General features: G+C 39.7%; 1 protein-coding gene across 2 annotated transcripts in view; it reads right to left on the bottom strand.

Annotated features, from left to right (window-relative positions):
• The window catches only part of PTCHD4 (patched domain containing 4), a gene marked incomplete at both ends in the record, with an annotated part of 174,492 nt that extends 150,031 nt beyond the window's left edge, over positions 1-24,461 (bottom strand). Inside the window, one exon of one of the 2 annotated variants that reach the window (XM_082664230.1) lies at positions 23,862-24,461. In XM_082664230.1, coding sequence (XP_082520356.1) covers positions 23,862-24,461 — 600 coding nt within the window. The remainder of the gene's footprint in view (positions 1-23,861) is intronic. The other variant, XM_082664231.1, reaches the window with a different exon arrangement.
• Positions 24,462-24,935: the final 474 nt, after the last annotated feature.

Here is a 24,935-nt window from a genome sequence, read left to right as displayed (position 1 = left end):
ACATTTACAAATTAAATAATACCAGGAAACAAATAAAGATAAGCTATTTGGGAGGACAAATCAGAAAATAACTCTGAAACTTGCCATCTCTGGATTAGTTTAATTTCCAAACATCTCATTATTAGGGCCTTTTCATAACCATACTGTTGAGTCATTAATTCACAGATATATACCCATGTTTAAATCTGTTTCTGTCACTCCTTCCTACTGGAATTGTTCCTTTACAGAAATAAAAGAATTCAAGATGCAAGCAGCCCTGCTGGGAAGGCCCATTCCTACAAAGTGTTTTGCGTGAACACCTCTGGCTCCTTTGAATGGAATTCAGACAGATTTTAGTGTCAGTTTTATTCCCAGCACCATGATTTCATTTTCAATTAAGCAAATATACACATAATTGATAGGATGGGTTGATTCTTTCCTAGCTTTTAATATTAGTTATAAACTAGTGTTTTAACTGTGTTAACTCTATTATCTTTAGGGATCCCTATTTTAAACTTCTCCAGCCACTTCCGTTTTCCTTCCATTGTATGCTTCTAAGTTTACTGATATTATATTGGAACAGCATTTTCATTTGTGCCTTGTTAAAGGTCCTACACCTTATTTAATAATACATATCCTATCTTGCAGCATAACATCTGATTTTTGATACAAGCTATCAATTTCCAAATGAAATAAAATGCACATGAAATGAGGTTTCCCAAGGAAGACATCTTTGAAACATAATAAAACAAAAGTTTGTTTGAATTAAAGTCTCATTTTTGGGGTATACGAAAGCAAGCTGTGTTATTAAGAAGCCAGAGTAGCTCAGGTTACACTCCTCACTTCTGAAGAAAACATGAAGGAAAAAAGTATGGATGTTCATATATCTCCTCTGATACCACTGCCATAAACTGAATATTGCCGTGATAGAGGTCTTCAATTTTCTAATGGGCTTAAGTGTGTTCTGTGTGGCCCCAAAAGGTAAACCTGGTTCAATGGACAGAAGCCACAAGGAAACAGATTTTGGCTCAATATAAAGAATGCTCTAAACCAGCCCAAGCAATGCAGAGAGTGAATGGGCTATGCCTTTGTAAGGTGGAGAAGCCTGTTACTGGGAAAACATCACGGCAGAGCTCATCTGGAGGGGATTCAGGCACAGAGGGGATGATGAGACCACACGATGTTAAAGTCCCTTCCACGTTGAGAGGGAGCTGCGCGACCCCCCTCAAATGCCCAAAAAGAGATTGTATTTACTAGAATTGTCTTGTTTTGATGACTACATGACTTTTCAAAAGAACATAGCTGGGCCCGGCAGGTGAGCATACAAGCCTCTCAGGCTGCCGTGTGGCTGACAGGGTTTTGGTGCTCCGGCCGGGTGTCAGGCCTGTGCCTCTGAGGTGGGAGAGCCAAGTTCAGGATATTGGTCCACCAGAGACCTCCCAGCTCCACGTAATATCAAACAGTGAAAGCTCTACGAGACATCTCCATCTCAACGCTAAGACCAACTCCACTCAATGACCAGCAAGCTACAGTGCTGGACACCCTATGCCAAACAACTAGCGAGACAGGAACACAACCCCACTGACTAGCAGACAGGCTGCCAAAAATCACAATAAGGTCACAGAAACCCCAAAACACACCACCAGACACGGTCCTGCGCACCAGAAAGACAATACCCAGCCTCAGCCACCAGAACACAGGCACCAGTCCCCTCCACCAGGAAGCCTCCACCACCCAGTGAAACAACCTTAACCACTGGGGGCAGACACCAAAAACAACGGGAACTACGAACCTGCAGCCTGCAAAAAGGAGACCCGAAACACAGTAAGTTAAGCAAAATGAGAAGACAGAGAAACACACGGCAGATGAAGGTAAAAACCCACCAGACCAAACAAATGAAGAGGAAATAGGCAGTCTACCTGAAAAAGAATTCAGAGTAATGACAGTAAAGATGATCCCAAATCTTGGAAATAGAATGGAGAAAATACAAGAAACGTTTAACAAGGACCTAGAAGAACTAAAGGGCAAACAAAAAATGATGAACACTACAACAAGTGAAATTAAAAATTCTCTAGAAGGAATCAATAGCAGAATGACTGAAGCAGAAGAACGGATAAGTGACCTGGAAGATAAAATAGTGGAAATAACTCCCAGAGAGCAGAATAAAGGAAAAAGAGTTTAACAAATTGAGGACAGTCTCAGAGACCTATGGGAGAACATTAAACAAACCAACATTTGAATTATAGGGGTCCCAAAATAAGAAGAGAAAAAGAAAGGGACTGAGAAAATACTAGAAGAGATTATAGTTGAAAACTTCCCTAATATGGGAAAGGAAATAGTCAATCAAGTCCAAGAAGCACAGAGAGTCCCATACAGGATAAATCCAAGGAGAAATATGCCAAGACACATATTAATCAAACTATCAAAAGTTAAATACAAAGAAAAAATATTAAAAGCAGCAAGGGGAAAACAACGAATAACATACAAGGGAATCCCCATAAGGTTAACAGCTGATCTTTCAGCAGAAACTCTGCAAGCCAGAATGGAGCAGCAGGACATATTTAAAGTGATGAAAGAGAAAAATCTACAAGCAAGATTGCTCTACCCAGCAAGGATCTCATTCAGATTCGACAGAGAAATTAAAACCTTTAGAGACAAGCAAAAGCTAAGAGAATTCAGCACCACCAAACCAGCTCTACAACAAATGCTAAGGAACTTCTCTAGGCAGGAAACACAAGAGAAGAAAAAGACCTACAATAACAAACCCAAAACAATTAAGAAAATGGGAATAGGAACATACATATCGATAACTACCTTAAATGTAAATGGATTAAATGCTCCCACCAAAAGACACAGACTGGCTGAATGGATACAAAAACAAGACCCGTATATATGCTGTCTACAGGAGACCCACTTCAGACCTAGGGACACATACAGACTGAAAGTGAGGGGATGGAAAAAGATATTCCATGCAAATGGAAATCAAAAGAAAGCTAGAGTAGCAATTCTCATATCAGATAAAATAAACTTTAAAACAAAGACTATTACAAGAGACAAAGGAGGACACTACATAATGATCAAGGGATCAATCCAAGAAGAAGATATAACAATTGTAAATATTTATGCACCCAACATAGGAGCACCTCAATACATAGGGCAAATGCAAACAGCCATATGAGGGGAAATCGACAGTAACACAATCACAGTAGGGGACATTAAGACCCCACTTTTACCAATGGACAGATCATCCAAAATGAAAATAAATAAGAAAACACAAGCTTTAAAGGATACATTAAACAAGATGGACTTAATTGATATTTATAGGACATTCCATCCAAAAACAACAGAATATGCTTTCTTCTCAAGTGCTCATGGAACATTCTCCAGAACAGATCATATCCTGGGTCACAAATCAAGCCTTGGTAAATTTAAGAAAACTGAAATCGTATCAAGTATCTTTTCCAACCACAACGCTATGAGACTAGATATCAATTACAGGAAAAAGTCTGTAAAAAATACAAACACATGGAGGCTAAACAATACACTACTAAATAACCAAGAGATCACTGAAGAAATCAAAGAGGAAATCAAAGAATACCTCAAAACAAATGACAGTGAAAACACGACAACCCAAAACCTAGGGGATGTAGCAAAAGCAGTTCTAGAGGGATGTTTATAGTAATACAATCCTACCTCAAGAAACAAGAAACACCTCAAATAAACAACCTAACCTTACACCTAAAGCAATTAGAGAAAGAAGAACAAAACAAACCAAAGTTAGCAGAAGGAAAGAAATCATAAAGACCAGAGCAGAAATAAATGAAAAAGAAATGAAGGAAACAATAGCAAAGATCAGTAAAACTAAAAGCTGGTTCTTTGAGAAGATAAACAGAATTGATAAACCATTAGCCAGACTCATCAAGAAAAAAAGGGAGAAGACTCAGATCAATAGAATTAGAAATGAAAAAGGAGAAGTAATAACTGGCACTGCGGAAATACAAAGGATCATGAGATATTACTAAAAGCCAACTATATGCCAATAAAATGGACAACCTGGGAGAAATGGACAAATTCTTAGAAAAGCACAACGTTCTGAGACTGAACCAGGAAGAAGTAGAAAATATAAATGGATCAAACACAAGCACTGAAATTGAGACTGTGATTAAAAATCTTCCAACAAACAAAAGCCCAGGACCAGATGGCTTCACAGGCGAATTCTGTACAACATTTAGAGAAGACCTAACACCTATCCTTCTCAAACTCTTCCAAAATATAGCAGAAGGAGGAACACTCCCAAACTCATTCTACGAGGCCACCATCACCCTGATACCAAAACCAGAGAAAGATGTCACAAAGAAAGAAAACTACAGGTCAATATCTCTGATGAACATAGGTGCAAAAATCCTCAACAAAATAATAGCAAACAGAATCCAACAGCACATTAAAAGGCTCATACACCATGATCAAGTGGGGTTAATTGCAGGAATGCAAGGATTCTTCAGTATACACAAATCAATCAATGCGATAAACCATATTAACAAATAGAAGGAGAAAAAACATATGATCATCTCAGTAGATGCAGAAAAAGCTTTCGACAAAATTCAACACCAGTTTATGATAAATACCCTTCAGAAAGTAGGGATAGAAGGAACTTATCTCAACATAATAAAGGCCATATATGACAAACCCACAGCCAACATAGTTCTCAGTGGTGAAAAACTGAAACTATTTCCTCTAAATCAGGAATAAGACAAGGTTGTCCACTCTCACCACTATTATTAAACATAGCTTTGGAAGTTTTAGACACAGCAATCAGAGAAGAAAATGAAATAAAAGGAATCCATAACAGAAAAGAAGAAGTAAAGCTATCACTGTTTACAGACGACATGATACTATACATAGAGAATCCTAAAGATGCTACCAGAAAACTACTAGAGCTAATCAATGAATTTGGTAAAGTAGCAGGATACAAAATTAATGCACAGAAATCTCTTGCATTCCTAGACACTAATGATGAAAAACCTGAAAGAGAAATTAAGGAAACACTCCCATTTACCACTGCAACAAAAAGAATAAAATACCTAGGAATAAACCTACCTAAGGAGAGAAAAGACCGGTATGCAGAAAAGTATAAGACCCTGATGAAAGAAATTAAAGATGATACAAATAGATGGAAAGATATACCTTGTTCTTGGATTGGAAGAATCAACATTGTGAAAACGACTCTACTACCCAAAGCAATCTACAGATTCAATGCAATCCCTCTCAAACTACCACTGGCATTTTTCACAGAACTAGAACAAAAAAATTTCACTATTTGTATGGAAACACAGAAGACCCCAAATAGCCAAAGCAATCTTGAGAAAGATAAACGGAGCTGGAGGAATCAGGCTCCCTGACTTCAGACTATACTACAAAGGTACAGTAATCAAGACAGTATAGTACTGGCACAAAAATAGAAATACAGATCAATGGAACAGGATAGAAAGCCCAGAGATAAACCCACACACATATGGTCACCTTATCTTTGATAAAGGAGACAAGAATATACAATGGAGAAAAGACAGCCTCTTCAATAAGTGGCGCTGGGAAAACTGGACAGCTACGTGTAAAAGAATGAAATGAGAACACTCCCTAACACCATACACAAAAATAAACTCAAAATGGATAAAAGACCTAAATGTAAGGCCAGACGTTATCAAACTCTTAGTGGAAAACATAGGCAGAACACTCTATGACATAAATCACAGCAAGATCCTTTTTGACCCACATCCTAGAGAAATGGAAATAAAAACAAAAATAAACAAATGGCACCTAATGAAACTTAAAAGCTTTTGCACAGCAAAGGAAAACATAAACAAGATGAGAAGACAATCCTCAGTATGGTAGAAAATATTTGCAAATGAAGCCACTGACAAAGGATTAATCTCCAAAATTTAGAAGCAGCTTATGCAGCTCAGTATCAAAAAAACAAACACCCCAATCTAAAAATGGGCAGAAGTCCTAAACAGAAATTTGTCCAGAGAAGATATACAGATTGCCAATAAACACATGAAAGGATCCTCAACATGACTAATAATTAGAGAAATACAAATCAAAACTACAATGAGGTATCACCTCACACCGGTCAGAATGGCCATCATCAATTAATCTACAAACAATAGATGCTGGAAAGGGTGTGGAGAAGAGGGAACACTCTTGCACTGTTGGTGGGAATGTAAATTGATACAGCCACTATGGAGAACAGTATGGAGGTTCCTTAAAAAACTAAAAATAGAACAACCATACGACCCAGCAATCCCACTACTGGGCATATACCCTGAGAAAACCATAATTCAAACAAAGTCATGTACCACAATGCTCATTGCAGCTCTATTTACAATAGCCAGGACATGGAAGCAACCTAAGTGTCCATCGACAGATGAATGGATAAAGAAGATGTGGCACATATATACAATGGAATATTACTCAGCCATAAAAAGAAACGAAATTGAGTTATTTGTAGTGAGGTAGATGGACCTAGAGTCTGTCATACAGAGTGAAGTAAGTTAGAAAGAGAAAAAAAAATACTGTATGCTGACACATATATATGGAATCTAAAAGAAAAAAAAAGTTTCTGAAGAAACTGGGGCAGGACAGGAATAAAGACACAGACGTAAAGAATGGACTTGAGGACACAGGGAGGGGGAAGGGTAAGCTGGGACGAAGTGGGAGAGTGGCATGGATGTGTATACACTACCTTATGTAAAATAGATAGCTAGTAGGAAGTAGCCACATAGCACAGGGAAATCATCTTGGTGCTTTGTGACCACCTAGAGGGGGGATAGGGAGGGTAGGAGGGATACACAAGAGGGAGGAGATATGGGGATATATGTATATGTATAGCTGATTCACTTTGTTATAAAGCAGAAACTAACATACTATTGTAAAGCAATTATACTCCAATAAAGATGTTAAAATAAATAAATAAAAAATAATAAAATAAAACAGACCCCCCAACAAAGAACAAAGCTGCTACAAATCACACCTGCAAATTTCCTGTTGGGAAATTCAATTTTTGTCTAGCTATGTACCCTGAACAATGCCCTGGATAAAAACTAAATGATCATTATAAACTTGTGTTGCCTTGGTAATTGCAACAGTTGCATGCACCCTTGCTCTCTTACCTTTGTCTACGTACTCTTAGAGGAGCTAATACAAAACTCTAGAGCCTGACCAATGGAAAAATTTGAAGTTTGGTAGTTTTGATATTTATATCACGTGGGATCAACCACTCAGGCAGCCTGGATTAAAACGAAAGTGTCTGCAATCATTGCGCATTATAAATTCTCATTCGAGTCCCACAATCAGTAATCTTTGTTGAATTGAGCATACAGGTGGAGAGTAGCACATAGGGACCCTGTCTTGTATGAAGAAGAATATTGTCTTGTTAAGATGTAAAATAAGCATTATGGTTAGAATGTTCCCTCTTTCAGGGCACAGAAATAAAAGTTCTAAGATTACTAGTTACCTGAAGAAGCATTAATGAACTGCTGTGGAACACTGTTGTAGGAGGTGTGCGTTCTGGAAGATTTAACACAGCTTCAAAAATAATATGAAAATCCCAGATGAGCTTAGGACAGGTCTAGGACAATTTGGACTAAAATAAGTGACTCAATAAATAGCCAAGTGTGAGAATAGAACCATTAATGAGAAATATTTATCATCAAGGGATTGTTCAAAAGTCACCTATTTTCTGGCAAGTGCTTCACCATTTCCATCCTTACCTTCTGATTTCTGGGGAAAATAGTTTTTAGAACGGTCAAAATATTTCACTTGAAAAATGAATTATGTGCGTGAATGACACAGGCATGACAATATAAAGTGTTCAAAGGCTGATTTTGCTTCACGGAGCTTCATAAAATTCTCCCAGGGAAACCTATCTTTCCCGTGTTACCAAAATGGGGAAAAATCAAGTCAGCAAATAGCACTCTCTCTCCAGCTTCTCCTAAAGCTGTGGAGGACGGCTTCTGTAATTTAGCAGGCCCTTTCCCTCCTTAGTGCCAAGGACTAGGTTTTGCAATATTACCTTGAGGATTTAGTATCTCAGCACGGCTGTTTCTGACTCTCCAGAATGAGGAAGATGAATTATTTAACAACCAGGAAGCACCAGCTGTGCTCTCTCCCAAATGTTGAGCTTCTCCCACCAATGGAATTTACAATTGAAATAGGTCTCTAATCTAAAATGGACTACAATTTTGACAAGCAAACAAGCCTGGAGAGTTTCCGCTCAGTGGAGAAGACATATTAGTGAGCATGTCTTCATGGCTTTCACTGGGCATCCTAGAAATTCTCCAAGATTAGACCCTGGCATCCCACCAAGTGGGCTGAGTACTCCTGACGTGGAGGGCACATGCTCCAAGGCCACTGAAGAAGAGGATTTACAACTTGCAATAAGAGGGATTTAGGTTAGATAAAGACTACTTTCCTAATGGTCTGTGTTACAGGAGGAGAGCATTCTAGGAGAACGCTTTGCCTCAATGTTCCAAGAATGAGAGTACTAGTTCTCAATGGGGAGCAATTTTGAACCCCAGGGGACATCTGGCACTGTCTGGAGACGTTTGTTTTTGGCTATCACAACTCAGGAGAAGACGATACTACCAGAGTCTACAAAGGGCAGGGATGCTGCGAAACATCCTGTGATGCACGGGACTGCCCCACGACTGAGAATTATCAGACCCGATGTCAACAGTACCTAGAAAACTCACACATTTTTTCAGTTCTCTTAAATGTTGGCATACTCAGGGGGTCCTGTAATTCACTGTTTCAAGAGGGCTTTCTATGACTCTAGCCTATCAGGGCCAGTTCTAGGAAAGAAAATAATTCTCCTCATTTGTTTAATGCAAACAAAAATGCTGACTTCCCACCCAAGTGGGCACACTCTAAACACACGTTCTTCTTTTGTCTCAAGTGCCTCTTACACTTGCGTATATGCTTTATTTTTGCTGGCTAAGTCATCCCACAATTACCTTAACAGTTACTAACACTTGGAGAGAAAGTCCTGAGGGTAGGATGATTTGGGGGGGGGTCATGGAAAGTTCCACTAGCCAACAATCTTCTGGCCAGGTTTTGTGGATGATTAAGAACCCTCCTGTTTTTTCATTTTGATATTTCTTGGCCCATACCCATAACATTTTCCTGCTCTGTATTCATTTTTTAAGTCTATAGCATTGTTGGGATTTTATGTTGACTTCATAACCTTCAGAGTAACTGTTCATGGCAAAATATTTCCCTGTTTATGGAGAGCAGCTGTCCACTGACCTCAATTTTAATGAATACATTTAAAAACAAAACATTTGTTATCAATTGAAATAAGGACCCCTGAAAGACTTCTCCCACCAATATAGAGTATTTGTTCTTATTATAGAACCCTGGAGGAGGCTGAGTCTGATGTAGCACCAATTCTGGACTATTTGGTGCTCTGAATCATTTTGAACTAACCTTTAAGGTTCAAGTTACCATGCTGTACTGCTAATTTTCCATTTACTTGTCCTCCTTCCTCACTAGACTGTATGTTTCTGGAAAAGAGGATCTATAACTGATCTCTGTAACTCCAGTGCCTAGCCCAGTGTCTGAAACAATATAAGCATAGAATATGTCTCTATTGAGAAAAGCTATTCATTGGGATAAGGCAAATATGGAGAGGAGAATATTGAAGCAGGGAAGATACTTGTATACCTTTTGAACAAAACATAGGTGTTTAAGACTCAGGAGACATCAATTTCCCAAAACTTAAAAGTCTGCTAAAAACAAAAAGGGTATGTAGTTGAGAATGAGGTCTATGTGTAAGAAATTATTCAGCCAAAGAGAAGTACAAGAGAATGTAATAACCATTTTCAAGGTCACAGGTAGAAGATGGTTCAAAAATGATAGTAAAGAGCAGGTTTCTTCTTTACTGAAGTAAGAATAGAAATAAATGTTTTAAATAGATATGAGAAATAATTTTCTACTGGAGAGATATTAAATAGTGAGTAGTTTATTGAAGCAATTTATATATAACAGGGCTTTCCAAAACACATAGATTGGATAACCTTCCCAAATCTCTTTCAACAAAGGCTTGTAAAAATATATGCACATAATATGATGATTATGTCAAACTCCTTTAAGGCATGTCACAATTACTTAATCCTTTTTCTAGAACAGTAAATAAAAGAAAGGTCAATTCCCTATTTTATATGGTTCTGCAAAATATGAGTATGGATTCAACTCTGTAAAATGCTTTTACTTTTTGCTAAAGATAAAATACTTAATATAAAGGTGATAGTGGGGTACCAAATGTTTGGCTTTCTTTTTGTAATGTATAATTTCCCGTTCCTGGTGGCCAGTAGTGCACACCATATCATTCATATTGACTAGGAAAACATCCTTTCACCTCACTGTATCAAGTGATTTATAACTGCCATTTAAAAATAATAAGGGAGGGAGTATAAGATTTGCGAATGGGGATGCTAATGGAAATGCTAATGGAAAGGGATGGAAATGGAAAGCTTTCTACTGACCCAAGAAGGGCACTAGATTGTTACGGCTCCTATGTAGTTGGAACTACTTTAAATATTCATTGCACTTTAATGAACATACTTTTCCTTTAATTAGACATTGTGTTAATACTGTTTTAATATGAATGGACTTGCCACACTGATCTGGGGACTCCGGGACCTGTTTGTGAATGAGTTAGAATGTCTCAAGCTTGTTAAAACTAGAGGTAGTTAGCCTTCCCAGAACTCATTTACGTAGAAAAGTATAATATTATTTTCACTGATGAAAAGATAGAAGGCATGGGATTTGGCTGAAGATTAAGTAAATTTTGGCTAAGCTAAGACTGGGAGTATTTTGAAATTCTTTAACATGATGCTTTTAAAACTCAGTATGGGACAATTAAAAAGCCAAATAGTTAACTCACTTGATCCTTCATTCATTCAACACATATTTCTTTATCTCCTACTACATGCTTATCGAAGGAATAGGCTAACAATGAATAGTATTAATGAATGGTTACAAAGTAGTAAACACTGACCATCTCAGGATATGAAGGAATTTAGGTTATCCTGATGGAAATCAAGGAGCTAATAACAACTTAATAAGAATTGAAAGTCTATTTCAAGTCCTAGGATTATATACCTTTGAGCTATCAAGATTTATTACCTTTGGCCCTATCACCATAATAATAAAAATTTACCATGTGCCTACAGGTTTTCTTATTAATCTCCTGGCAGAAGTGTATTAAGAAAGGATGCCTTTTAAAGTGTCAAGGGATACATTTTCCCAATGACTGGCAATCCAGGACATCTTTGCAGCACAGCAAATTGATTAAGACATCATATTTCTGGCCAATCAATATCAGATTAGAGAATTACAGGAGAGAATGAAGTTGTTTATTTTAGCTACAGAGCTCCTATGGAGGCAGCTTACCTGGCAGGGAAATGGTACTGTGATTACTTATGTCAGGGCAAATGCTCTCTTTCTGAGACCCCAGACTAAGCCTTGAAGTGGAGGTTCAAAGGAAGTGGTATTATTCCCTTGTCCTCTCATCCTATGAAACTGCAAAGGAGCTCGGTAGGATGGGGGGATCTTTTTCTGGTCTAAGGTCCCTCAGTGTTTCTCAAACTGGTTATTCACTGGAATCATACAAAGAGCTTAAGAAAATACCAATTCTCAGGCCCTTTCTCCAGAGCTTCTGATTCAATTGGTCTGGGGAGGGAACAGGCATCATATAATTGGAAAGTTCCTGAAGTGTTCCTTTTGAGAATCATGGAACTATACCAGGTGAAAAGCAGTAAAAAGTACTTTCTAATAGGACAAGCCACAAGGTACCCTTAGAAGCTTACTCTTGGATGTGGTCCTTAACAATGCAATTTACAGCACTTTGGGGTTGATCTATAAATAAACCAGGTCCTTCTAATTTCTATCCAAGGTTTTTCTTGGGACACCTGCTCCCCTGGAACTTGTTAACCTATATTTGTATCTTGCTTTCATAAGTTCATATACTTATGAAAATGACGTTTTAAATCACATAAGAAAATGCTCTTTTCCTTCAGCTTCTGTTGACAAGCCAGAATATTTTCCATTTGTCTGTTAAGGATTGTGGAAATCAGCTCCAAAAACACTGTTCTAGATATACTCTCAAGATAACAATAAATGAACAATTAAGTAAATTATGCCATAGTCACTTGCCAGACTTCTGAGCTACCAAAAAATAATTACTTAAATTCTTATAAAAAAATGAAAATAAATCGGATCAGAAAAGACATGTACTGTATATAACAACTGTGTACTTTATAGTTAAAGACTGGAAATAAATTGTTTATAGAATTGGTGAGTGGGATTGTGAGTGATTTTTCACTTGGTGTTGTTATGAAGTTGGATTTAGATAAAAAATTGTTACAATTTATTAAGAAACCCCTAAGTGCCTGAAAGTTTTAAAATCTGTAGAATGGATATTAATACTTTTAATGTAACATAAAAATATGAATAATGCTTTTCTTAACATAGAAAAACTGAGAGGCAAAGACGTTAAATAACATGTCTAAGGTCATACATCTGATAAATGATAAAATTAGATTCAAACATAGATTTGTCTATTTCCTTTTCACTACCCTCTTCATCATTATTTTATAATTTTAAAAGAGGGGCTCAATCAATAAGTGGCTCCCCTATCTCAACCTGTTAAAAACTCAGTAAAAAAACATGTTGCTTTAGGCTAAACGGGCCGCATTGTCAATGCTTATAACTTTAACATCATCAATAACTTCAGGGCTCAGAGCTGAGGGAAAGAAGGGAAGTAAAAATCTTATGTCAATTTAGTTATCAATTACCAAAACATTCTTCTATCAGGAAGAAGACTAGTAGGATAACATCAGTTTATAAACAACTTTCTGGGATAAATTAACTAAAAATATAAGTGAACATTGTTTAGCAAGAGACACACTGATGTGATTAGTTAATAAAAAATGTCTAAAAGCCTAGAAAGGATCCAATTCCTTAAAAATAATCCCCAAGGTAACAATGGTTGAAAAGAATGTACTGATAATAAAAGTCAAGCAGCTAGTACCAGTTTTGTGTGCTATTCCCTCAGAGAGATATGTCCAACTAGGAAAAGGGGTCATTAAACTAGTGCAGTCCCTGAGCTTCTCACTCCTCCCTGGGAGTTTAGCAGGGTTCCTGTCTCCAGGCGCACTTCGTGGTGACCCACTGGCCCTGACCTCATGCTCCATTACTCAGGCTTTGCCTCACCCTCCCCAGGAATTTGCCCTAGAGAAATCACTCCCCAAATTGCATTGTGCAGGAAGACCTGGATCCTGGGGAGGGAGAAATGACAAGCTAGACTTTTCTCACATTTCTTTTAAACTAGAAATGTGACCAGGAGGAAAAAAAAGAGTATGTGTACATATATGCATGTACAAGTTATATAAATTTACAAAAACATACTGATTATAATATATACAGGAACGGTGATTCCTCAGTTTACAAATAAAAGGTGGCTTGCAGGTAAATTACAAACCAGAAAGGTTTTCAATGTGGAGATGGGTGACTAGTTACCAATATTTAGAATTATTTTTGAGGGTAATTTTAGCAGTTCTGTTCAAGTGATGCTTTTTAAAAGACTGCTATTTTTCTGAGTGGAACATATGTCAGGAGAGCAGGATAAAAGCCTAATAATTAAAAACATATCTATTATTTTTTAAAAAGCTTTATAATCTTGAAGGAAAATAAGATGGGTTCTAAATAGCCCATATACTTATTATGCTGTTGCACAAACGTTTAAGAGCATGCTTCATCTTTGATTTTAATGCCACATTTCATACATGGAAAGGGTAACCAATCCTGTCTATGGGTTTAGCTTTTGGCTTGCTAATATTCTCATCCTACAAATTTTCACTAATCTGCCACATCATCTATTTCCTCCCTCCCTTCCTTCCTTCCTGAAGTAGGACTTCTGTTCTTCTTCACTTCTTTAGCCAATTCCCTTTGTTTTCAGAAATTAATTTCTCTCTCTACCATGACATGAATAGAAATGATAAAATCTTTTACTTTACACTTCATGACCTCTAGTATTTTTGCTTATGATGCTCTCAGTCCTACTACATTTAGCATGGGTAACTAAATAAATATCCCTCTCTCCAATCTAATGATTCTCAAACTTGAGTAACTGATGGACCCTTTTTTTTGTATAGTAAAAAATTTCTTCTCAAACTACAGTATTGACCTAAATTATTTTACTTATGATAAACTGCTGTTTTAATATAGATATGGTTCTGGCTAATGTGGTCAGTTTCTCTTTTTTTTCTTTTTTAAATTTTTAAAAATTGAGATAGAATTGACTTATCACATTGTATTAGTTTTAGGTGTACAACGTAAGGATTTGATATATATGTATATTGCAAATGATTACCGTGCTAAGCTTAATTAACATCCCTCTTTTAGCAGCCTTCAAATATACAATACAGCATTGTTAACTATAGTCATTATGCTGTACATTGTACCCCCAGGACTTATCTTACAACTTACTTTCTTTAGTTACATTTCTATTTATGTATAAATATTTTTCATAGACAAAATATAAAACAAAAGAATCTTCTAAATGAAACATTTATCCAGTGCAGTCTTTCATTTCACTAGCAAATAAACACTTGGAACTATTAAAACAATTAATGTAACTTGGGTTTCCTAAGGGCAGAGTATCCAAAGGAGGTCATATCAAGAGGAACTTACATTTCATTTGCTGGAATCCCCACTTGAATAAGACAGAAATTCTGGCCTCTGAAAACTTTTACCCATGCATTTCCTGGAGTCTTTAGAATGTGTTTACTATTTCCCAAATTGGCCTTTACGGTCTGCCTCTTTGGCCCCCTGGCTCATGGCCACTCTTGTGCGTTAGAACTGGCGCTGGTCCCCTGACATTCTGAAGTCTGTGCTTGGGTCTTCAGATGTGATTCTTTGAATTCCCATCATGCTACGTTGCCAGATAAAATACAGGATGCCCAGTTAAATCTGAATTTCAGATAAGCAAAGAATGCAATATTTAGAACATACTTATACTAAAAAAAATTTTTGTTTACCCCAAATTCAAATTTAACCGGGTGTCCTGTACTTTTATTTGCTAAATCTGGTAATCCTACCAGGTGTTCGAGCTGCCTCTCTGCAGGCTTTCCCAAGCTGAAGTCACATGTGTGCTGTGTATAGGTGGGGGAAAGAATCTCCCTCTCTCTCTCTCCCTCTTCTGGTGGTCCTTTGTTTCCTAAGCCCAAAGGCAATCCTTCTGTGGCACTTGTATCTCAGGACCACTCATAGAAACAGCTTTCAGTGTCTTTCTCTGGCCATCTTTCTTTAGGGTTTAGGCACAGCCTTGGAACAGTAGGCTGGCTGGGATGGGCTTTTTTCCTGTCCCCTTGCAATTTCCCCCAAGGGCTTGTTCCACAACCTCCCCTGTACTGGCTGGCTCCACACAGGCAAATCAATGTATGGAGTGAAAGCTACCAGCCATACTGGTTCATTAGGCACATACAGTTATATTTTAGCAAAGACTTGCTAAAAGTCTATAATACAAGTTAGACTGTGATTGAGGGAACTGCCTTCAAAGTACCTCTAAAGTGTATAAAAGTGCTTTCTACCTTTGGAAGCACTTAGAGAAGCTCCATGGAAAAAGCAACTTTTAAGAGATGTGAATTTGACAGTCTGAAAGAAATTCCAAGCAAAAGGAACAGTATGAATGAAGGTAAGAAAAAGGAAGGTTGAGGGTGGGTCTGCTTCGGTTTGGTTGCAGCATAAGATGTACTGCAATCTGAAACTTCAAATAAGTTGGAGCCCTGGTCAAGAAAAGTTCTCAACGGCTATGGTCAGGAGTTGATAATGTCTTCTCCAGGCAATGGGAAACTCTAGCAGGATCTGGTCAGAGGAAAATGTAATCAAGAGATGCAGATGATCTTGTTACACAGGCTAGGTTCCAAGTGTGAGAAATTATGTGAGAGAGATTAGATTATTGCCTAGATAAAATAGGTAAGCGGTAATGAAAGCCCAAGGGAGAGACAGTGAGAAAGAAACGGAGAAGAAATTTGAAAAGGAGACCTTGGTCTTCAACCTTGATAATCCATTATAATCATCAGAGGAAATTTAAAAAATTTCAGTGTCCATGCCACCTCCTGACTGAGTCAGAATCTCTGGAGATGAGATCCACACATCAGTATTTTTAAAGCTCCTCTCATGATTCCTACACTCAGTCAAGACTGAACACCTCTACTGCAGAACAGAGGTTCTCATACATCTACAGGAGTCAGAAGCACCTGGAGGGCTTGTGGGACCTAATCCCTACTTTCAGTAGATCTGGATTGAGGTCCAAGAATGTACATTTCTAGCAAGTTCCTAGGCAAGGGGGATGCTCTTGGTCTAAGGGCCACTGTGGCATAGAATGAATTAGCTCTTACTGTTTACATGTCTCGGCTGGGTAGCGGTGGCGGGAAAAGAAGAGTTAATCATATATGACTGAGATTCTGAGCCCGAGTTGATGACAGAACAGAGATGCCATTCAAAGAGTTACAGACCTGGAAGAAAATTGGTGTTTGGCTTGAATGAGAATATTGAGAGAACACACCATGAAAAAAGACTTGCATGGGAATAATTATAAATATGGGAGTAGTAAGGGGAGTGAACCAGTAAGAGGTAAAGAACCATCAGAGATGTAAGAGGAGAATCAGAATGTCACAGCAGCCCAGAGGGGAGAAAGAGGCCAAGGCTAGCTCTATTGAAAATGACAAAAATATACAAACTCTGAGATATTTCCAGACCCAGTGAACACTGAAACCAAGGTCCCACAGTCTCCTTAACTGCTCTTTACTGTCCTTAGCAAAGACTGGTCACATTCAGAATGATGATCCTGGAGGCAGCTCAAGCTCTTTGGTGCAAAAATCAGAAGGATCTACACCCCTCATATTCTACTTCCTCAGTAAATAGCAATGACTACCATAGGATAGAAAGATATTCAGCTTTGAGGTCTGAAACAAAAAGGGCTTTTCATCTCATCAAGTGTTCACAAGAAAATCAATTAACCAATTTTAGACAAGGGCAGAATATCACTGCTCAAAGAGTTAAACCGCCAGCACTTGTTAAGAATTTACAAAGAACCAGGTGCTGTTCTAAGTGCTTTAGGGACCAGAGGCATCAGCATCACCTGGGAGCTTGCTAGAAATGAAGAATCCCACTCCATCCCAGACCTAGTGAATCAGAATCTGCATTTCTATCAAGCTCCCCAGGTGACAATTAGAATTTGAGAAACCCCGCTTTAAGTATCATAAACTCATTTAACCCACATAATGATGGGAAGTCAGGGCTATGATGGAAGGAAATGAGTTACAAAGAAGTTAAAACACTTGAACGAAGTCATAGAGCTAATGCAACAGAGTAAAGATGTAAAACTAGACCATCCAGCTCCACAGATCCTAATCAAAATTGTGTTATACCAACTCTCAAGAAATCCTCAACAGAGCCCTTAGCACCTTCACCATTACATTTTACTTCCATCCACAGTGGCTTTTGTTCAGTGTATCTAAGGTACCATGTCTTCCCCTTCATACTCTTGCTTCTACCGTCTAACCCCACCATCTAACCCAGATCTTAGCTCACAGTTACTTCCTCAAGGAAGTCATTTCTAAGAGCCCAAGACTTGGTCTACTACTCTTACAGCATCATGCAATTTTCCTCTAGGATAATCTGTAATAATAAATTTATGTGATTTTTGCCTTTTCTACTAGACTCGAGCTCCTGGAGGGTCACGCACCCCATCTGCTTTATTCCTCACTCCATCTCCAGCGCCCGACACAGGGCCTGACACAGAGCAGACGCTTATAGTACATTACGTTAGTTAGTGTATATGAATGACTTTTGAGTCTACTGTACATCTTACCCACGTTAGTATGACCCGCAGTGACAATCAGAACTGCACACACTCTCTCTCCATGTAATTAAGAGACCTGGTGAGGTGACAGAACATACCTGAATGTTCGAAGGGCAGAAAGAACTCTGAGGCCGAGCCCTAAATGTCCAGGCAAGCCTCCATCTATCTTGAACACCTGGAGCTGCTTTCAGACCCTCCTGAAGCTATAAGAACCCTTTAAACATGTTTCTGTCTTCCAGAACCTGAGCCATCCTCTACCTTCAGCCTTTGAGACAGCAGAGGGAAGTAAGAGCGGCACAGATGAAGCCTCTCCTTGTAGGGAGGGGAGCTCTGAATGGAAAACATCGGCTGTTCCAACAAATTCCTGTAACTAAAGAGACCCATTCATTTTAAGTGCTGCTCATCAGGTACCTTTCAGAGGCCCTGAATTCCCCTGAATTACAGAGAATGAGCCTTGATTTCAATGAATGGCTGTGCCACAATAGTCCTGTCTGAGAAAGGCATGGATTGCAAAGCCACTTTAAAAATACGCTCCGCTCTAATTTTATGTTTCATTTTCCCCAAATACCCTTATGCCTATGTATAGTTCCTATACCTTGTGTTCTCATATAATATTAAGATGATTAGGCTAATGAGGACTTAATGTTGCTACTATTGTAAAATAACTGTAAAGGGGCTTGAGAAAAAATGTTGCTGATTTTTTTTCTTAAAGAGATGGTTAGATTTAATTTCAACATTTTTGGAAAATATTGAACGACAGTAATCAGCTTTAAGCTCAACCAGGTGACAGGCCCAACTACAGATAGTAAGGATGAGCATTTCCTTAATGTCACAGAGGAATCCTAGAGCTTGAAGCCCATACTGGAGATGGGACTTACCTGATGTCACAGAACTGGTCTTTACAGAACTGGGGTCAGAACTTAGGTTTCCTGAATATTTCTCAATTCAGTCTGCATTGTATTATCCCGTGCTATCTCATCAATTCTTTTTTCCTGATGCGAATTTAAGACAGAAGTACTCAAGCCTGTCTGGCACATAAGCCCCTGGCTCAGAACCGTGGGTCACCTGACAGGTTTCCCACACTCAGTGGATCCTGGAGTCTCACCTTAATTTGTTCTGAGTTGATGTGAAATAATATTAAAGGTGAAATCATGTGCCAGTGAGGAATTTCTTAAACTCTTTGTGGCAAGTTCCATGATAGTCAGATGGCAGGAGTTTGCCCACACTGGAAGCTTTACTCCCTTGTGGGTGAATAAGGGAAGTGAAGCTTCACTGCACCTTCACCTGGGCTGGTCTCTGGAGTGAGCAAGGGGACTGGTGTAAAAGAGCACCAGTGGTTTCAGCAGGGATTTGAGATGCTTGGGAATTACGGCCCTAGTTCTTCCTTAACACAAAGGGCTGTTGTCACAGAGAATAGTGCACGATGTACAGGGACCCGATATAGTACCGTGGTTAAGAATATAAACTTCAGTGCCAGACAGACCTGGATTTAAATCCCACTTCCAACATGTACTACCTTGGACACCTCTTAGAAGTCACTTGACCTCCTGGTCTTTAGGTTTAGGTTCCCAACTTATAGAAGGGGAATAAAAATATTCTTCCCGATTCATAAGCTTGTAAAAATGACATGCTGTGTATAAAACACCACATTGGTTAGGACACAAACTGAACATTCAATAAGGTAGCAATTTTTTTCCCTTATTAAGAGAGAGAATCAGGAATGTAAACTTTAATCTAAATATATGAGAAGACCCTGACACAGCTGTCTTTTGAGGTTTTAGAATGAATTAGGGAAAGAAGTCTATGGAATAACTTTTCCTGGAAATCTCTGAAAGTAATGCTGGTCTTTACTTTCCATGTTGACTTAAGTTGCTCTCCCACTGAGATTGGAACTAAATAATTAATGGCAACAGCCTCCAAATTAGGAAGATGTACTCAAAATGTGCCCAAAGAAACACTCTTTTAAGAAGCAGGAAAACCTATCTTTGTTCCTCTTCTTAAATGTGGTACGTTGCAGCACATACACTTCACTTAAACATCTGTTTAAAGGGGTGTATTAATGGAATTTAATGGGGAGGACAGGCTGCAGGGGAAGCAAATATGCTTCATTTGTTTCTCACCATTTGCCATTAACCACATTTCTCTGTTTCTTCTTTACTTGGCCTTTTTCAGTGGTAACAATTAAGAACTAGGGACATATGGAAACTGTTACTTTCTTGGAACTAGCAGATGGAAAAGTGAGGTTATCATGGCCTACCTAAGAAGCAGGGAAATATTGCCTGTAACCACTTGAGCCCCCTGAGTTATAATGACAATATTTCTTGGAGTCCAGAGCAGTCCTTGCTTAAGGATTTTGAGTGCCTGTCTCATTTTAATCAAGAGACTGGTTCCAACAATATGTTATGTGTTTAATTTCAAAATTCAGCCTGGCTGCACTGTATTGACTTATACAATACGTATGTTTAAATAACTAGAAAAAATGGTCCCCGAATTACGAGGGTCAAAAAATTTATAGAAATCTAGAAAGTGTAGAGAATACCTTTAAAGTAAAAGCATGTCATAGAATTTGAAAAGTAATGACAACTTTGCAATGTTACAGTATAAATGAACAAATTAATCAACAGACCGACCAGTGATGTAAATACTGTCTGCATAGAACTGGACAAGGTTGGGGTGGGAGGTTGTGAATAGTACAGAAGGAATGTAAAACTTGACCTCTGTGCTTACTCAGGGGTATAATAACGTAAAGATTATAATGACAGGCACAATTGTAGAGTTCGTATTATATAGGTGTAGGAATTTCAGATTCTGGTGTCTTTTCTATGCAGCTTTTGAAAATGTGTGTATGTCTCATTTCTTCTGTAGTATTCTAAGCTGACTGCTCCTTTTTTCATATCAGCTTTATCTGAGCCTCTCTTTGGAATTCCATACCAGCAACTTTTTGTGTCCCTGCTTGTCTGGATCACCTTGTCAAGATAATCATGTTTATCAGAAGTTCTAAACCTTTCTGTGCTCAGAACTACTTGGGTGTCTTAATAATATTTGGAAGATGCCCTTCCAATTGTCATAACTAAGATTTCTGGCCGCTCCTTTCTGTCAATCAGTGTTTATACATCTTCAGACTACCTCCAGGCTCTGACCTACTGCTTCTTTTATGTCAAGAGATTGCCAATTCCTACTCACACTATCCAGCCCCTGCCATTTATTTTGCATTTTTCCTTAACTATTGATTCTCTGCCCACCAACAGCATTATCCAGCACTGAAATTTTCCACAGTGGCCTGAGTTGGGAAGATCGGTGACCCAAGTGTGACAGAGGAAAGCAACATTAATTAGAGGGCCAAGAACTGTGTATATAAAAATGTCTCTCAAATCTCATACAACAGAAGTTCTCAAACTTTATTGTGGGTCAGCATTCTAGGGACACTCTTTGAGTATCACTGTCACACATGAATTAAAATCATTTCCAGATCACTTATGATCAAAACAAAAGCCCATCTCACTTTGCTCTGTGCCAGGGAGTTCTTCACCTGAAAGGCCTTGCAGACTCTTTGATAGGATTCTAGGTATACCTGGAATTCCACCAATTATATTTTATATTACATTAGCACGTGTGATATTATATCTGGATGCTTGAGAGGGACCATTACTCTCAGAAGGTTACCAAATAATTCATTTTCCCAAAAATAGCTTAAGGACCCCACTGACAACATGCAAAGAGAGTCAAGCCAATGCATTTGAGGAGACATTGATATTAGAATGTAGCAGAAGAAGGGCTTTACAGATTAGAGAGCCAGTGTATAATTCTCCTGTTCTTGTTATGGTTAGTAGAATAATTCCACTAGTACTACATGGCCCTTTGTAATCAATTACTCCATTCTTTGATTATCCACTGACTCCGATCAAGATGCAGATCAACCAACCAATCAGCCAGAAAGTTTAGACAGAGCACCTATCATAGGCTTAGCCTAGTGGACCCAAAGATTGCAGAGTCCCTGCTTGCAGGTAACTCAGGGTGAGGACCCTGACTTCTACGATTAAGCCCCATTAGGGTAAGAACCTTGCTTTTCTTGCTCCAGACTGTCTGTGCCTAGAAGAGCACCCAGTAAATCATAGGAACACAACCAATCATTATTAAAGGAGTGAATTAGAGACCTCAGGGGTTTGTATTGTAAATGTCATAATGATATTGCCGGATAAACAAAATGCCCACAGTGGTTGACTGGACAAAGCCCTTACACCTGGAGAGTACTGCTGACTCAAGGAAATAAGGGACTTAACTAAGACTGCATATTAATAAACTGCAAACCTGCTTCAATAGGGAAAACAAACTGAAGTTTAAATATGTCACAGTTTCAAAATCTTTCTTTACACCAGATGTTTAGCACAGGACTCAGTTAAAAGACTGTAGGCGAAGAAGATCGCCTTTTCACTGCATCCTTTTCTGGAGCAAGCAATAATGTTGATGGCAAAGGATTCAGGAAACGGAATGCATGCAACCCAACCACATACATTCATCATGCTCCCTTCAGTAAGTGTGAGGCAGGCAAGCCCTTACCTAGATTTCAAGCTGATGAATCATCTGTCTAGTTTCACTAAAACCCCAAGGGACTGCTCCTCTGAACAAGGGGCTGAAACCCTGTCAGCCTCTGGATACATTTAAACAAGGACAGTATGTTAAAAGGAAGCAGGTTATGGGATTTCCTGAGGAATTCTTAGTTTCTTAGTGCATTAAATCCTCCTTCAATTCAGGAAAAATAGCCTTTTTATCTCAAAAATCCTGAAAAATGTATTTTTAAAATTGTGTACAGACGCTGTATCAAATAAATAAATAGAAATCTTAGCAGTTTTCTATGCTTGGCCACCCATTCATTGAAACTGGGGTCCCTCCTATTCCATGATCTCCCCAGAAGCACACACACATCCTCATACACATTAGAAGAAAGAAAATTCCTTCTTCTCGGGAAACACCTGTCTCGGGAATTCTTGGCTGTGCAGCCTCTGAGCGTGCACAGGGTCAAGCATACAAATGGTGCAGTGACTCTTTTGGAAGTCACATTCGTCCCTGAAACTTCAGTCACCTGGAGACTGCATGCCTCATTGCCTGCAGCAGCTCAAACCTGACAGTGTGGAATGAGTTTAGAAATCTCATCTGAGCAACAAAATCTGAAATGAGAGTTTAAACAGTAACATCTATTTAATGCCGAAATTATCATTCACGGCAACTTTTGCTGACTGGGGATTTTTTTCTTTTGCTATTGGGCTGTTATGATAATCTTGCTCTGGTTTGGACTGTGTGTGTGTGTGTGTGGGTGTGTGTGTGTGTGAAAGGAAGATAACAGGACTCAGTTAACTAGTACATCAGTTAGCCGCACATCTCTATTTTCACACATAGAAAATTTCTGCTGCTTCTGCTGTGCGAACACACATACACATAATTCCTGGAATCCTTACCCCATTCATACCCACTGCTTTCAGACACACACTCACAGGGCAGCGAAGCACAAACTCCCTACATGTCAAAGTCAAGCCAGGCTGAAGATGTAAACAGGTGGATATGGCACCAGGTGGATGTGTAATCAGTAATAAGAAATACATCGAGCCCCATAATGAAAAGAAATCCCCCAAATTGTTCAGGATTCCCCCTCCCCCTTCCATTCACTGATTTATTAACCCTGAACAAAGATGTAATTGCAGGGTCTCAGAAACAACTTTTTTTTTCTTTTTTTTTTCTTTTTTGGCATTTGTTTTGTTTGACTTTGAATTTCTTAATATCTAGTCATGCCATTTATTGCCTGTTTTCTTCACTCAGTTGCCCATCGTTCCCCCCAGCCCCCAAAATGAAAGAAGCATCAGCTTCCGAGTCTTAAGGATGAGACCTCTGCATTTTCTCTGCTTGTTTAGGGCAAGAAATGAAGTGCTGCCTCTTTAACTGGCAGAAGCATGCAAGAGGAGCGTACCTTTAATTTAGTGCTGGGATACCTCACTTGCACCCTGGCTGTTGTCTTATTGGAGACGGCAGCCTGCCTGAGATCCTCTAGCACTGAAATAATATCATCCAGCACGCATTTCTTATCCTGATTTCTCAACACACACAGATGGGAAAAAGTATAATTATAGCCCTTGTGGTTCACCTTCATTTCCAGCACGGCTCGGTGGGTCTGCAGGATCCCCTCAGCCTGAAGCAAAATATTGTCCCCGGGTGGGGAGAGGAGGATCACCCTGCCATACCTCCCGGGGGTGTGTAAGTCCGAATAGAGCTGGCTTTTGGACTGGTCCAGGGGGAAAAGGCTGCTGGCCAGGCTGCGCTCGATCTTGGCCAGGCTGTGGCTGGGAGCGACCAGGCGCTCCAGGTCGCCCTCGGGCTGGAAGCGGTTGAGCGCGCCGAGGCCGAAGGTGATGGTCAGGACTGCGGGCACGGTGAGGAAAAAGACCGGGTGCCGGCTCACGCACGAGCCCAGCCTGTGGCAGAACGACTGGAGCCCTCTGCGAAGCACCTGCCGCAGCATCCTCCACCAAATCCAGCTCGCAGGCGCTCCCGGCCGTCTTAAAAAGCACATGTGACATGTGTAAGCGCCGGGCTACCCCCGCCTCTCCCCCGTCCCACCCGCTCCGGGTCTGCCCCTCGCCCCACCGCCGCCGCCGTCTTCCCGCCCCCTCCGCGCTCACCCCTCACCACTCCACCCGGTCTTTCCCCGGCCCCACCTCCATGCGCTCCTACTACTCTTTCAAACACTGCAGCAAGTTGCAGCAGGGCGGGCAGGTACCCACCGCGCGCGGGGGCGGGCGGCGGGCGCTGCGGGGGCCCTCTGGCCCACCCCTCCCCGGCCACCTCCCGCGCCCCCTCTCACCGCATGAGCAGCGATCCCGCGGTCTAGCCCTTCATCCCGGTGCTGCAGTCCCACGGCCACCCTCGCTGGAGGTGGTTCCGTGCGGAGCGTCCCACAGATGTGGATTTCCTCTCCGTCCTGGTGGGGTTCGGCGCCTAACTGGAACCATGTGGCTCGGTGTTGTAAGAAGCAGACATGTGCCCC

This window comes from Grampus griseus (assembly GCF_964374135.1).
Source record: "Grampus griseus genome assembly, chromosome: 10".
NCBI classification, from domain to species: Eukaryota; Metazoa; Chordata; class Mammalia; order Artiodactyla; family Delphinidae; genus Grampus; species Grampus griseus.
The sequence above is the reverse complement of the archived record's forward strand: the minus strand, read 5'-3'. Positions and strand labels throughout refer to the sequence as shown.